The sequence below is a fragment of the Grammomys surdaster genome, unplaced genomic scaffold (genome assembly GCF_004785775.1).
Source record: "Grammomys surdaster isolate TR1022 unplaced genomic scaffold, NIH_TR_1.0 485, whole genome shotgun sequence".
NCBI lineage: Eukaryota > Metazoa > Chordata > Mammalia > Rodentia > Muridae > Grammomys > Grammomys surdaster.
In genome coordinates this window covers 427825-442451 of record NW_021604904.1, presented here as the reverse complement: position 1 = coordinate 442451, position 14627 = coordinate 427825, and the positions used below count along the sequence as shown (strand labels likewise).

Genomic DNA, 14627 nt, shown 5'->3' with positions numbered 1-14627 from the left:
TTGAGATTTTCCCTATGCAAATGTAAAATTTGACACACTAACCGTTTCTAATCCTGAGGACTAAAGGATTTAGTTTGCATAAAGTGGTTTTGACAGTATCCTTAAGCAAACCAGTAACAGTTACACTTTATACAATGCTACACTTATGTTACACTTGCCCTACTTTTGTTAAGGCAAGGATGTTAAGTATTTGAGAAATTTAGCAGGCTCTTCCCTAGATCATCCCAGAGATATTTACAGACTTAATTACAATTCCAATCTTTCCACAATGCTTTTATTAGAAAAACAAAAACCAAGAACAACAACAAAGAAAACTTCACTCAAAAAAATAATCAAAACAGACAAACAAACAAATGCCACCACAAACCCCACCTTCTCTTTCTTCTTAAGTAGCATGGCATGGAGCTGGTAGATTTCTGCCCTATTGCACATGGTCCGGCCTGGTTATGAATCAGGAGGCTGCTGGGACTGGGGTCCTGCCAAGAGGTTGAGCCTGCCTGGAGGAGACCAGCCCCTCCCCCTCCCTGGAGAGGCAGCCCACCCATCACTCTTCGACAGGTCCAGTTTTATCTTCTCTGAGACCCTAGTGGTCATAAGAGCAGTGGGAACTGGAGGCAGAAGAAATGTGTAAGTGAGGAATCAAGACTCCCTGAAACAAGAGTCTCCTTAAGGCATTTGGAAGAGATAAATTAATTCAGGAAGACACGCCTTCACAGAAGGCTGTGGTATCCAGACGCGTACACATGCAGGACAGTTTGTGAAATCCTGACATAAAGAGGAAAGGAGGCCACACGGTCACTGTTTAGAGCCTCTGCCAAACACACATACGAGAGTCCCATCTAAGGACTCAGCGCACTGAGGCTGATGTCTGGAAGGATCCCATCCGTTTTAGGATCCCAGGATGATTTCCATGATGTGGTCCAATTCATTCCACTCCCAGGATCCCGGGGTACAGAAGAGGCTGTGAGGTGGCTCTGGTGGTGGAAGCGCAGTGTCCTTTTCCACGGCAGATGTATCAATGTCCAGAAAGAAGTCATCCAGGCCAGAGTCTCCCAGATACCGGGAGCTCAGAGCTTCTAAGAACACAGGATCAGCCTGGGACATGATCTCACTCTGGGGATTTGAGGAAGCTGTTGGATTCAGTGGCGGCTCCATCTCATCCATGGATGTATCCAGCTCCCTGAGGATAGAGCCAATGGTGGTAGACAGGGAGAAATCGTCTTCACCTAGGAAGAGAGGCTCTGGGGGCAGGGCTGGTGCAGGAGCCAGGCGGATGGCAGCCTGGAGCTGCTGGAGTGTGTTGTGGATAAGGACGTGCCTACGGAGGCTGGGTGCTCTGGGGCCCAGGCTGTGCTGGACTTTGTCCAGAGAGATTCGGAGCAGGGCTTGCTGGTAGCTCCAAAGAGCTGTTGGACTCCAGTCCCACTTCTCAGCCTCTTCTTCTTCCTCTTCCAAATCAGAATGTTTCCTCTTTAAGCCTCCCATGTCCTGTGGGAAAAAAAAGATTCGAGTCAGATACCTTGGGATCCCACTTTTTCATGCAGCCCATGAGAAAACAACAACATGCAGGTAGGGTTGTTGGGAGTGGTGTGTGTGTGTGTGTGTGTGTGCACATGACACAGGGGGAGCAAACAGCAGTGAGGGTAGAGAGATGCCTATAACTGTAACCTCTGTATTAAGGAGTCAAAGGCAGAGTTCAGAAGTACAAGGTCATTCTCAGCTAGGTAGTGTCTCAGAAATAAAAGGAGCTGGAGAAATTGCTGAGTGGTTCCAAGCATTGGCTGCTCTTCTAGAGGACCCAAGTTTGATTCCCAGAACCCACATGGATGGCTCATAGCTGCCTAAAACTCCACTTTTAGAGGATCCATGGCTTCTTCTGACCTCTTTTGGCACCAGGCATACAAGTAGGGCCCAGACAAACATACAGGCAAAACACCCATACACGTAAAATTAAAAATAGGAGAATAAACAGAAAAAAACCTGCAGGTGGTGTTCTATGCCATTAATTTCAGCACTCAGGAGGCAGAAGTAGGTAGAGTTTTGTAAGCCAAGGCCAGTCTGGTGTACGTACATAGCCAGTTTCAGGCCAGGCACAGTTATATGGTTAGACAAACCGGTCTCAGAAAAACAGAAAGCCCTAAAATCACAAAAACACCCAAGCATGGCTTGAATATCGCTTCTGTGGTAGGCACAATGTTGAATTTACAGTATAGTAATCAATTTCAACATTTGGAAAGTGAAGATCTTAACTCTAGTCTCAATAGATCTTATTGTTTTTCCACAATATATATATATATATATTTCTAACAAGTCACAGGACAAACAGGTGTGGACTACAGAGTAACGGACCAAACCCAAATTTGAGACAGGGTTTCTCTGTATAGTTCTGGAACTTCCTATGTGGATAAGGTTGGCTTCGAACTCATATCGTACTGCCTCTTCCTCCCTGAGAGATGGGATTAAATGTGTCTGAGACCACGCTCAGCTGAGACGTGTATGTTGAAATTCATTCTTTTTTTTTTTTAACAAGAGTATTTCTGTACATACCTGCTTCCTACAATTAAGTCTATGAGTTCTCAAAAGTGGGAGCATTCCCCAAATTCAGAACCAAAGGAAAGCCAGCTAGAACTAGACTAACCCCAAACTGCACCCTCTAGCGACCAGTCCAACCAAATCATCTCTTCTTACAGGCACCGCCCTTCCCTGGCTCGCTAGACCAGATCCAAGAACACCTCAATGTATCCTCGGGGCCTTCTGGGAACTGTGGACCCAAACCCGCCAGGCAGAGCTTCTGCTGTCCTAACTACAATCCCCAGAAGGCCCAGCGCACCCGGGAGACTGGACACACCCGCCTTCGCTGAGAGCATGCGTACTGGAGCCCCGGCTGGTGGGGGAAGGGAACCCGGACTTCAGCTGCCCAGCGGCCGCCGAGCCCCGCCCTCTACTGCTTTCGGGGCGGCGAATCTGAGCTCCACGCCCCGAGCGCCCCTCCCCCACCAGACTTCAGTCCGAAACCTGCTTTCTCTGGCTCCCTATCACCCCAGGAGTTCTGGATTCTTCCCCAAACTGTCCTCGGTGTGCAGAGACCCAAATCCCATCCTATCTCCCAAAGACGACAAATAACTCTCGAGTACATAGTTCCGCTGGCGAAACCGGGTATCCCAATTCTGAGACCTTGTACCAAATCTCCCTTAATTCGGCTCCACTTTCAAATAACTCTGGGCTTTACTTTCCAAACTTCCAGTCCGGCCCCAAGACCCCGTCGGTGAACTCTCCCCGGCATTCCCTTCGCACGACGGCATCTCAGTATCCAAGACTCGGTGCCTCTAGTTCCCGGGTTCCTCTAAACGCTTCGTATCCTAGCCTTAAAACGCTCACTTTCCCCAGAACACCGTGGAACTCCAAACTCAGCTCACTCTTCGAGACCCAAACTGTCCTACTCTCCGACTGGTGCCCCCAAAGTTCTCTCTCCGTTTTCCTGGCTTCTCCAAACTTCGACTCCTGAATACTCCCGCTTCCCCTTCGGTGCTGATGCTGGAATTCAGCCTCCAGCCTTCCACTCTCCAATGTCCATCAGTCACACCAATCTGCACTCTCCACTCGGGATACCCTGCTTCCGCCTACCACGGGGGCGCGCCCCCCTCCTCCTCTAGGAAAATCTCACACAGGCGGCCACTCCTCACCTCGGCTACCAGGGTCGCCACGACTACCTCCGACAAACCTGCAGCGTTGCGTCCCACCAGGGCTGGGTAGGAGTCCGGCTCACTTTCCCCGGGCCTCTGGGTCTGGCCCGGGGCCACTCGGCTCCTCCCCGGAGGCCAGCCGCAAGCCACGATTGGTTGGAATCCTGCCCGCCGCGGGGCGCCATTGGCTAAGAGGAGCCACGGATGCCCGGCCCCGTCCATCACTGGGCCGGGTCCCGTTTAGGTTGGCTACTGGTCAGGGGGCGGAGTCTCCATGGTGGAGAGTGGTAACGCCGTCAGAACTGCTACTTTGGACTCAGCTGTGATTCTCACTCCTCTGTCTCACTGCAGACCCCTTACACCAGACCCCACTGCGGAGTGACACCGGGTGACACCATTCTCCCCTCCCTTTGCAGGCTGGGAAACTGGTGGAGGCCACGCCCCCCGGAGTTCCGAAGGCTGGGTCAAACCGGAGGGCGGGGGAGAGGGGGAATGACGCACTAGACAGCAGCCAATAGAATGATGCAGCTTGCGTTGCCTGAACGACCGCAGCCCCTCCCCTTAGCTGCCGGAGCTCTGTCTCCCCCACCCCCAACCCGTTTTGAAGGCGGAGCCTGTGCTTAACCTAGAGGGGTCTGTTGCTTGTTTGGTGGAACCTCCTGGATCCCAGGCAACTCCACCGTTTTTAGCATTTGTCTGCCTGTCGTTGCTCACTCTTAGTGGATGCTCGCAGCTCTGAGAACAAACATTTCGTTTGGAGGAATTTAACATTTGAGCTTTCTGAACAAACACCGTAGAACTGAGCTAAGATTTAAATTTTTTTTTTTTTTAATTTTGTGATATGGTTTCATAATGAATTGGCTTGCTCTTCATTGTTTGGTCTCTGGTGCCCTCCTTCCTGTTTCCTAGGATTCACTTTCGGGTTCTTTGTGTTTCAGGCAGTCTCCTGAAGCTGGGCTCCAGTGTAGGCGACGCTGGCCTTGAAATTCTAATCATACTTCGCTTCCATCTCAATTCTGGAGTTGCAGGTGTGTCCCTTCAGGCCCAGAAAATTCCCCCTTTTGTTTAGTTTTTGTGGTGTTGGAGACGGAACACCGAGTGCTAGCCAAAGTACTCTTTCACGTCCCCAGCTATTTTTTTTTTTTTTTTTTTTTTTTGTTAGTTTGTTTTCTGAGACAGGGCTTTGCACTGTAGTCTAAGCTGTTCTGGAATCTTGTATCTTCCTACTTCAGTTTTCTAGTTCTAGGATTTAGGCGATCATCACCTTGTCTAGCTTGCTTTCAGTTTTTCTAAGATGGCTCCCAAATACCTTCTAAGAAATGAACACTGGACTTTTCTTCCTTACCTTATCACAAAAGTCCAATACAAGGCAAACTCTCGGCAGTAAGACTGCCAGACTCTAAAATCTTCTTGGTTTTGCTTTGTTTCGTTTAGTTGTTTGTTTTTAATGCTTTTTTTGTTTGTTTGGTTTGGTTTTTTTTGTTTGTTTGTTTGTTTGTGAGACAGTTTCTTTGTGTAGCTCTGGTTGTCCTGGAATTCACTCTGTAGACCAGGCTGGCCTTGAACTTGGTAACTCAGTGGCACTCCATCTGCCTCTGTCCCACAAGTGCTGGGATTAGAGGCTGAAGCCACCACCACTCTGTTGGTTTTGCCTTTTTTTTTTTAACGTTTATTTTACACGTGTGAGTGTTTCGCCTGTATGTCTGTATGTTCACCATGTACATGCCTGGTACCCACAGAAGGCATCAGATCCCCTGGGAGAGTTACTGACAGTTGTGAGTCACCACCCGGGTTCTGTGAATCAAACCTGGGTCCTCTGGTGATAATCACCGAGCCCTCTCTCCAGCTCTTTGTTTGTGCTTTCAAGTTGAGGTCTCACATAGCCCAGGTTAGCCAGGAACTTATTTATTTTAAAAATATCACGTTTTTATTTTGAGTTTACGTGTACCATAACATGCTCTGTGAGGTCAGATGACAATTTGAGAGAGTCCTTCCACCCCACGGGAGCCAGGGGTCCAAGCCATCAGGCCTGGTGGCAAAGCTGCTTTACTCAACTCCCTCTGCATCCCTGGGATGCTACGTGCAGATGTAGATGCCTCTGGATGCGGTCCTTCTGCATCTACCTTTCAAGTACTAGGATGACAGCTGTTCCATGCGATTCCTGGATTCAAACCCAGGAGAAACAGCTGAGGTGCATATTTAACATACCAAAGTGGACCTGGCCTCCAGGTTCTCCCAGCATCCCTCAGACCCTACCTGTATACCTCGCCCTCTACCCTGAACTTTCTGTCCTAGGGGCTGGGCTTTCCTTCCCCCAGAGGCTCTTTCTTATATAATCCAGATATTTTGTGTTCTCTCTTTCTCTCTGTTTGCCTTTCTCTTTCTCTTCCCCTCCCTCCCCTCTGACTCTGTCCCCATGGTGACTCCTCTGGCCTCCTTCCTTGGGACCAGTGAACCCACCCGAGAGCAGCTTCCCAATAAACCTGCCTCTATATACTCTAATCTGGCTTGAATTGCCTCATTTCACTGGTAGAGAATAATATACCAGTTATTGTTCTTTAATTTTTTTTACATTTATTTATTTTAATTTTGTCTGTTTGAATGTTTTGCTTGTATGCATGCCTGTACCACATGCATGCAGTGCCCACAGAGGCCAGATGTTAGATGCCCTTCTTGAAATTTCAGTCAGTTGCCTCTTGTTCCTTCCTACTCAATTCCTAACCCTCTGCCTGCCCCCACCTGGACTAGGGCCCCTGAGGACAAGTTCCGAGGTTACCTCTGTTTGGTCTGTAATATTCTGAGTGCTGGGCCCAGTGCAAGTACACAGTGAAAGTCTGTCACGTGCTCAGGCAATGTAGAGAAAGAGAAGTTGAGATGGCAGAAACAAAACCTCAGTTGTGGACCAGCAAGATGGCACAGTTGGGGAAAGGGACTTGTCACTAAGACCCACATGTGGAAAGTGGAGAAGCAACTCCTACAAGCTGTCTGTCCTCTGACTGGGATGTGTATATGCACTTGAGTATAGGTACACACAACAAATAAATGGTGTACAAAACAAACAGAAACACAAAAATCCCCCCCACCTGAACTGGTAGTGGTAGCTGCATAAGTAAGGTCCTGACTCAAGAGACAGAAAAACAGGTGGGAACATAGCTCGGAGGGAGAGTGTGGATGTGTGTTGACCACATACAAAACCCTGGATTCAATCCCTGGTACTAGGGGAAAAAATTCACTCCTTCCAACAAGTGGGGTGGGGCACACACACACCGCTGATCCCATCCCCCTTCTCTTCCCATGTACCCACTTCATTTATGTGTACCCGGTGGGAAATCCTGTTGACTACCACACGATGAATGCCAGGAAAATGGCAGAGGGGTTCCAATCCATAACAGCCACAAACCTCATGGACAAAGCTGCTTCTCTCCTCCGTGAAAACTTAGCCTTACTGAGGGGCTCGAGTTTTATGTCTGTGTGCACCTCTATGGGGCTTTTGTTGTTTGTTCGGGGGAAGGTTGTGTTTGTTGGGTTTATTTGGGGGGATTGGGAGGATGGACAAACAAAGTCTCTCTGTGTAGTCATGGCTGTCCGGGTACTCAGGGATCTACCTGCCTCTACCTCCCAAAGAGCTGGGATTACAGGCCACGACACCCAGCTTTTCTTCCTTCCTTCCTTTCTTTTTCAATTACATTTTAATTAAAAAGTTATTTATTTTTTGTTCGTTTGTTTTGTAGGTTTTGTTGTTTTTCAAGACAGACCTCTGGGAATAGCTTTGGCTGTCCTAGAACTTACTCTGTAGACCAGGCTGGCCTCAAACTCACAGGGATCCACCTGCCTCTGCCTCCCAAGTGCTGGGATCAAAGGTGTGCACCAGCAACTCCCAGCAAAAAATTAAAAAAAAAAAGTATGTGTCTCAGTGTTTTGCCCATATTTATCCCTGTGCACTACTTGGCTGTCTGGTGCACATAGTAGACTTTGGATCTCCTGGGACTGAAGTTCTGAGCCCCTGCGTGGACCCTTTGGAAGCACAGGCTCTCAAAGGCTGAGCCATCTCTGCGGTTCCCTTTCCTAGAGTCTTTGAGACTGCATCTCCGTTCATTCAAGGCTGGCCTTGACCTCACTCTGTAGCTCAGATTCCTTCCAACATCCACCTACCTGTCTGAGCCTCTGAGGATCTGGGATTACAAGGCCTGTGCCACCTGGACTGCCAGTGTCAGTCAGTTCCTCCTTTTTCTTCTCTATCCTAAACTGGCAATCCTCCAACACCTCTGTGTCAGTAAAACTCAACTGGCTGCTCTTCTAGAGGTCCCGGGTTCAATAATTCCCAGCATCTACAGGTTGATTCAAAACTATCTATAAATCCAGTGCCAGGGGGATCGAACATCCTCTGACCTCATTGGATACCAGGCATGCAGAGACATACATGCAGGTGAAGCACCCATATACATAAAATAATAAAAACAATTTTAAAAAAATCTCCAGGAGCCAGTGCCTCCACCCCTACTTCCTTTGCAATTTTTTTTCTTTTTGAGACAACAGTCTCATCCTTTAATACTACATAAACTATATAGCATACACTGGACTCAAAATTATGCCAATCTTCCTGCCCCAGCAGCATGAGGGCTGGGATTGCAGTTGTAAGTCACCATGGCCAGCAAAAACTGGCTTTTTCAGAAATACTTCTTCTCAATCACATTATATTTATTCATTTGTGACACGCACGTAGTGGAGTATACATGTCAAAGTCAGAAGACAATTCACAGGAGTTGGTTCGATCCTTCTATCATGTGGGACCTGGGGATTGAACTCGGGTCTTTGGGCTTGGTGGCAAGCACCTGTAACTGCTGAGCCGTCTTGTTAGTGCTAAGATTAGCCTTTTTACAATGAACAATTCAGCCTCCGCAGACCTCCTTAGTCCTGGCCATCTCTACTTCACTGTAATGGCAGTATTAATATTGATATTATTGTTATTTCCCCATTATTAAAAGCATGGTCTAGGACTGATAATCCTCCTGCCTCCCTCTTCCAAGTGCTGGGATTTCACGCCTGGCATGTAATATTATCACTGACTGCAAGGGACAAAGTTTAGTTTGTCAAAAGAGCCACATGCTTTTCTGTCTTTTGTTCATGTTTCTTCAGCCAGGAATGCTGCCTTCTTCTAGAACTTTCCTTAGGCACACTCTAACTAATCCGGGCTTCAGGTTGGATATACATCCGTCTTCTACCAAGCCCTTTTTGCTCAAGGTGGTTGGGTGACTGAACTGCATCTGGCCTCTGAGCTTCTGAAGCTCTGGTTGATCTGGGATGTCACAGCAGGATCAGAACTATCATTCCTGCTGCTTTGTGAGAGCTAGGAAACCTGAGACATGGTCTACCTTGGTCATCTCTGGGGCCCCAACACAGGGATTGGCATAGACCAAAAAACAAAAACAAAAACCAAAACACTCTTACTGAAGAAATAAAAGAAAAAAAATACTCAAAATATCAAACACAGAGAGGAACATTTATACTGACATTTTCAGTATAGTAGGACAAACCCACAATTCCAGGTACTCAGGAGGCTAAAGCAGGAGAGTAGATGCTACTTTTAATCTCCTGATGTCATTGTCATCTCCTATCTGCTAACCTAGGCCTAGTCCTGGAAGCTTCTAGCCTCCGTAGAATCTTATCTAGGCCTAGAATGTTTTCAGCCTGAGACTTACTGCTGAATAAGTTCACCCCTTTCTAGTTCTGCCCGATCTCTGGCTGGCCGATTCAACTCAGCTGTTCTGCTCAAACTCCTCTCCCAGCTGACTGATTCAGTCTGCCTTCTCTCAGCTTCTTACTGACTTGCTCCTTCTCATTCTCCGGCTCACGCTGTGTCTAGCTTGTTCTCTCTCTGCAGCCTGCCCCTGCGCAACTGTCCAGTCAGACTGCCTCCTTACTCTCTCTCCATCTCTGCACTGCTCTCTTAAGTAGCTTCCCTTTCCCCTCTCTGCTTGTGAGAGCTGGGCGGATCCTGTTCTGTCAAATCTTTCTCTGATTCGTCACTTTGTCTGCCACTCAATTAGACATCACTTTCAAACATGGGCGCTTCCTTCTACCCTAACCTTACCTTCATTGTTTGGGATTAAAGATGTATACTAAGGGTGTGCCTGTATTCCAACCAAAGGGGTTAAAACTGTGTGCTCAAGGCTGAGCTGCACCACAACTATAAACAGGTATTTTCAGTAGATAACACAATCTTGGGGTTCACAGTGGGATCAAATATCCTGCAACACAGGAGGACTGACAGCTCAATGCCAGCTTGGGCAAATTAGCAAGACCTCTAAGTTTTTTTTGTTTTTTTTTTTTTTTTTTAGGAGGGTTGCCGAGAGGGCTCAGGTGTCAATCAATCTTATTGACCTGAGTTCAAGTCCCAGGACTTGCGTGGAGAGAGAACTGAATCCTTCATATTGTCTTCTGATCTCTACATAGGCATCATAGCATGCCACTTCCACCCACAAATCAATCAATTGATCAATCAATCAATCAATCAATCAACTTTAATAACATTTCTTAAAAGGCTGGCTCAGCAGTAGGGCACCTGTCTAAAATCTACCAGTAGGAGGACTGAAAATACAGCCCAATGGTAGAGGGTTCCCCCAGCACTTGTAAGACCCTGGGGGTTAAAAATCATAGACAGACAGAGGAAAATTAGGGTTAGGCTTTCTAAAAAAATTTGAAGCTCTTGGCTAAAAATTTATTGATTCCCCCTTTGTGTGTTATTTTTCAGGATGCAACCCTCCCCGCCAGGGCCAGGGTTCCTAGTCATACTGGTGGGAGGGGTAGGTCTTGTGTCCATCATACTCATTGGTGGTGAGGCACCGGAGCATGAAGTGGCCCAGGTCATGCTTGGATATGACCCTCGAGGGTCCTCGTCCATCCAGGGTCACTGTGTAGGCCCCGGTGAGTGGCTGGTCCCCTGTGAGAGAAAGAGATTGGGAATGAATGAACCGGCCATCCTTTCTGGTATTCATTTCCTTCTTTTAAACTTTTTACGTTTTATATACGATGCGTGTATGTGTTTTGCGTGTGTGGCAGGGGGTTGAGTGGGGTGGGGGCTTCCCATATTAGCTCATCACATAACTTTTTTTTTTTTTTTTGAGACCAAGGCTTGCTATGTCACCCAGGCTGCCCTCAATCACATGGTTTGGGATGACAGATATGTACCACAATGTCTGGCATCTCTTGAGCCTGCCAGCCCAGCTGTACTAATGTGAGGAAGCGCTGGACACACGGGGAGGCCATATGTAGATGTTCTAGCAGGTCGCTGTGTCTTCCTCCAGGTTTCATATCATTACTCTCTGCCTCCTTCCAAACGCACAAGTCAAGAGACCCCCATGCAAGAGCCACCTTAGAGTCTCGCTGACTTCTGGTATCAGGACATGGGGAAAATAAAAGAGGGTGATTTTAGGGCTGGAGAGATGGCTCAGTGCTACAAAGCACTTACTGCTCTTTCAGAAGAATCGAGTTTGGTTCCCAGCACCCGTATCAGGCATCCCGTGACTGCCTAAAACTCTGAGGCAGTGGTTCTCAACATGTGGGTCTTGATCTCTTTGACAAACCTGTCTCCAAACCTACTTACATTACAATTCATAACTGTAGCAAAGTTACAGTTATGAAGTAGCAATAAAAATAATGTTATGGCTGGGGGTCACCACAACATGAGGAAGTGTCTCAAAGGGTCGCTGTATTAGGAAGGTTAAAAACCAATGCTCTAGGGACAAAGGGATGATCCAACTCCTCTGGGCTCTGTGGGCTTCTGCACTCACGTGCACATCCCCACACACATATATGTATTTAAAAATAATAAAAATAAAAATACATTTTTTTGAGGCAGGGTTTCTCTGTGTAGCCCTGGCTGTCCTAGAACTCTGTCTGTAGATCAGGCTGGCCATGAGTTCAGAGATCTGCCTGCCTCTGCCTCATAAGTGCTGGGATTAAAAGTGTGCACCACAAGCCTGCTAAGAATGAATCTTAAAAAAATAAATAGATGACGGCGATTTTTTAACATCTGCATTCCAGGTGATTTGTTTGTTACAGAGGCTGGAGAGAGGGCTCAGCAGTTAAGAGCATAAGCTGCTCTTCCAGAGGACACAAGTTCGATTCCCAGTACCCACATAGTGATTCACAACCTGTAACTTCAGCTTCAGGTGATCCAAGCCCTCTTCTCTCCTTCTTAGGCATTGCATGCACTTGGTGAACAGACAAAATGCATGCAAAACACCATACACATAAAATAAAAATAAAACAAAAACAGATAAAAACCAGCTAAACAAACAAACCCAAACCAGACATGATGCTGGACATTTGTAATTCTAGAAGGTGGGGTCTGGGGGATCGGGAGTTCACAGTCACCCTCAGCTACACCAGAAGTTCAAGGATAGCCTGGTCTACATGAGGCAGAAGATGAAATAAGGCTAAGAAGGACAGAAAATGTTTTTACTACTACTTTTCTTTCTGATTTGGATTTTGGGAATGTAGTCTCAAAACCCAGGCCAGCCTAGAACTGGTCATTACCCTGCCTTGTCTCCCAAGTTCTGGAATTAGAGGAGAGCGTCACTGTCTTCCATTTCTGAGAAAAGTGTTTTCAATGACCTTTTCACTTAAAAAATTCAATCGTTTTATTGACTTATTGAGGAGAGTCGTATGCCACAGATCGTATGTGAAGACCAAACTTTTAGGTGGGCCGTTCTACCACGTGCGTCTCAGAATTGAACTCAGGTCCTAGGGCTTGACAGGCAGGAGTCTACCCACTGAGCCATCTTGCCAGCCCACACGTTTCTGTTATACGGGTGTGCACCTGAATATGAAGCCCGGGTTGGCAGTTTTAGAGGAGCCAGGGAAGACTGGGTCGAGCTCTCAGGTGAAGAGCACGCTGGCGCTGGTGTGGCCGTGCCCACCCCGCCCCCACTCACCTATGTGCGGGGGCATCACTGCCACGTATTTCAGCCCTGACTCCTGCAGAATCTTATGCATCCGGATGTGGTCATCGGTCACGTCCTGCAGGCGTGGGGGCACCTTGGTCGGGTCCCATAGTAGGAAGGCTGGTGGGGATAGACGCAGGGCAGGGTTAGCCTGGGCTGAGCAGAACCATTAGGTGGCCTGTCAGCTGCGAGAATGCACGTCACAACAAGAGCCATGCCACCGAGCCTGACAACCTGAGTTTGTTATCGGAAGCCACATGGTGGGAGAAGACACCTGATTCTTACCAAGCTGTCCTCTGACCTCCATATGCACACCCATCCACACACTCACGGCAAACATATTTGTACGCACGGGCATGCACCATGTGTGAAGGGCTCAAGTCGATGTTGGGTTCCTTCAAGGGCTTTCTCCTTTATATTTTTTGAGACAGAGGCTCTCTCTGTATCTGGAGCTCAGCAATTTAGCTACATTACTGACCAGCAAGCCCCAGGGATCTTCCTGTTTCTACATCTTTAGAGCTAGGATTACAGGAATAACGCTGTACATGGCTTTTAATGAGGGTGCCGAGGACCCCAATCCAGTCCTTATGACTGTGCTGCAAGCTCTTTGTCTATAGAGTTTTGACAGAGCCGCTGCTCCAGTAACAACTGAAAATCTTGGAGGTGCGAGTAAGGGTGTGGACTCAGTGATTAAGAGCACTTGCTGCTTTTACAGAGGATCTGGGTTTGATTCCCAGCCCCACATGGTGGCTTACAAACTTCCTATAACTCCAGTTCCAGGGGAACTTCTAGCCACGGTGACCACCAGGCACAAATATGGTACACAGACTAACATGTAGGCAATGCGCTCATACATATATACATAAAATAATTTAAGATTTATTTATTATTTTATTTATATGAGTATACTGTAGCTGCCTTCAGAAGATGGCACTGGAGTCTGTTACAGATGGTTGTGGGCTACCATATGGTTGCTGGGAATTGAACTCAGGACCTCTGGAAGAGCAGCCAGTGCTCTTCACCGCTGAGCCATCTCTCCAGCCCCGAAAATGAAATAATTTTAAATAAAATAAATAAAAATAGGGCTGCAGAGATGGCTCAGTGGTGAAGAGCACTGACTGCTCTTCTAGAGGACCTGGGTTCAATTCCCAGCAACCACATGGCATCACAGTAACTGTCACTCCAAGGTCTGACACCTCTGATACCCTCACATAGGCAAAACACCAATGTACACAATACTACTACTGCCACCACCACCAATAACAATAATACAGGACCCATGAAACCTAGCCCTAAACAGAACTTTTTCAGGATGTAGAAGGGAGTATATATTAAGTGAACCTTACAATTTCTTATTGGAAACGAGATTTTAATTTTAATCACTAATGGTTGCCTCTACGAAGAAAAAAAAACATTAAAAACAAATCATTCTAAAATCACAGACTTATGATCATTTTTCTGAGCAAAATGAATGGGAAATAACCATAAATGAGTTTCTTTCCTGCCCTCCAAGCCTTTGTATGTGGTGACCAGCTGCCTGGATCATGCACCCCTTCCTCATGCCTCCTCCCTTCCCAGGGACACCATCAGTCAGTGGTAACCAGAGAGAACAGGTTGCGGAGACAACCTGACATATCACATCTCTCGGCTCTGACTAGCTACAGCAGTACGCATGTGGGTCACTAGGAAACTTCTAGTGCTGTGGCTTTGAACTAACCAAAACAGGTAATAGTTAGTGCTTCGTAAGTGTCCACTCTGCTTCTCTCCTACTGTGTTGGGCGGATTAAGTGGTTTTTTCACTCCTAAGTACCGAAAACACAATAAGTTAGCATTAATTGCTATTATTAACTCCTTCCAGATTAATAAGGATTACTTCAGTCCTGTGGATGGAACCTAGGACTTTGTACATGCCGGAAGGGGCTCCACCACTGATACCCCAGCCCCTATCTGGGGGATTCTAGGCAGAGGCTCTACCACTGAGCCACGCCCCCAGCCCCTC

At 47.2% G+C, this 14627-nt stretch overlaps 2 protein-coding genes across 2 annotated transcripts in view; both read right to left on the bottom strand.

Annotated features, from left to right (window-relative positions):
• Window positions 1-246: 246 nt before the first annotated feature.
• On the bottom strand, window positions 247-3771 carry Sertad3 (SERTA domain containing 3). Its single transcript, XM_028781628.1, has 2 exons — window positions 3684-3771; window positions 247-1488 (listed from the first exon to the last, which is right to left on the bottom strand). Exon 2 carries the CDS (start codon window positions 1483-1485, stop codon window positions 889-891), a length of 597 nt encoding a protein of 198 aa, XP_028637461.1. The 5' UTR covers window positions 1486-1488; window positions 3684-3771; the 3' UTR covers window positions 247-888.
• A 6414-nt stretch (window positions 3772-10185) lies between these two features.
• The window catches only part of Blvrb (biliverdin reductase B), a 14565-nt gene continuing 10123 nt past the window's right edge, over window positions 10186-14627 (bottom strand). Inside the window, exons 4-5 of the mRNA XM_028781640.1 lie at window positions 12620-12748; window positions 10186-10623 (exon numbers count right to left, since the gene is read on the bottom strand). Coding sequence (XP_028637473.1) covers window positions 10466-10623; window positions 12620-12748 — 287 coding nt within the window. The 3' untranslated portion in view covers window positions 10186-10465. The remainder of the gene's footprint in view (window positions 10624-12619; window positions 12749-14627) is intronic.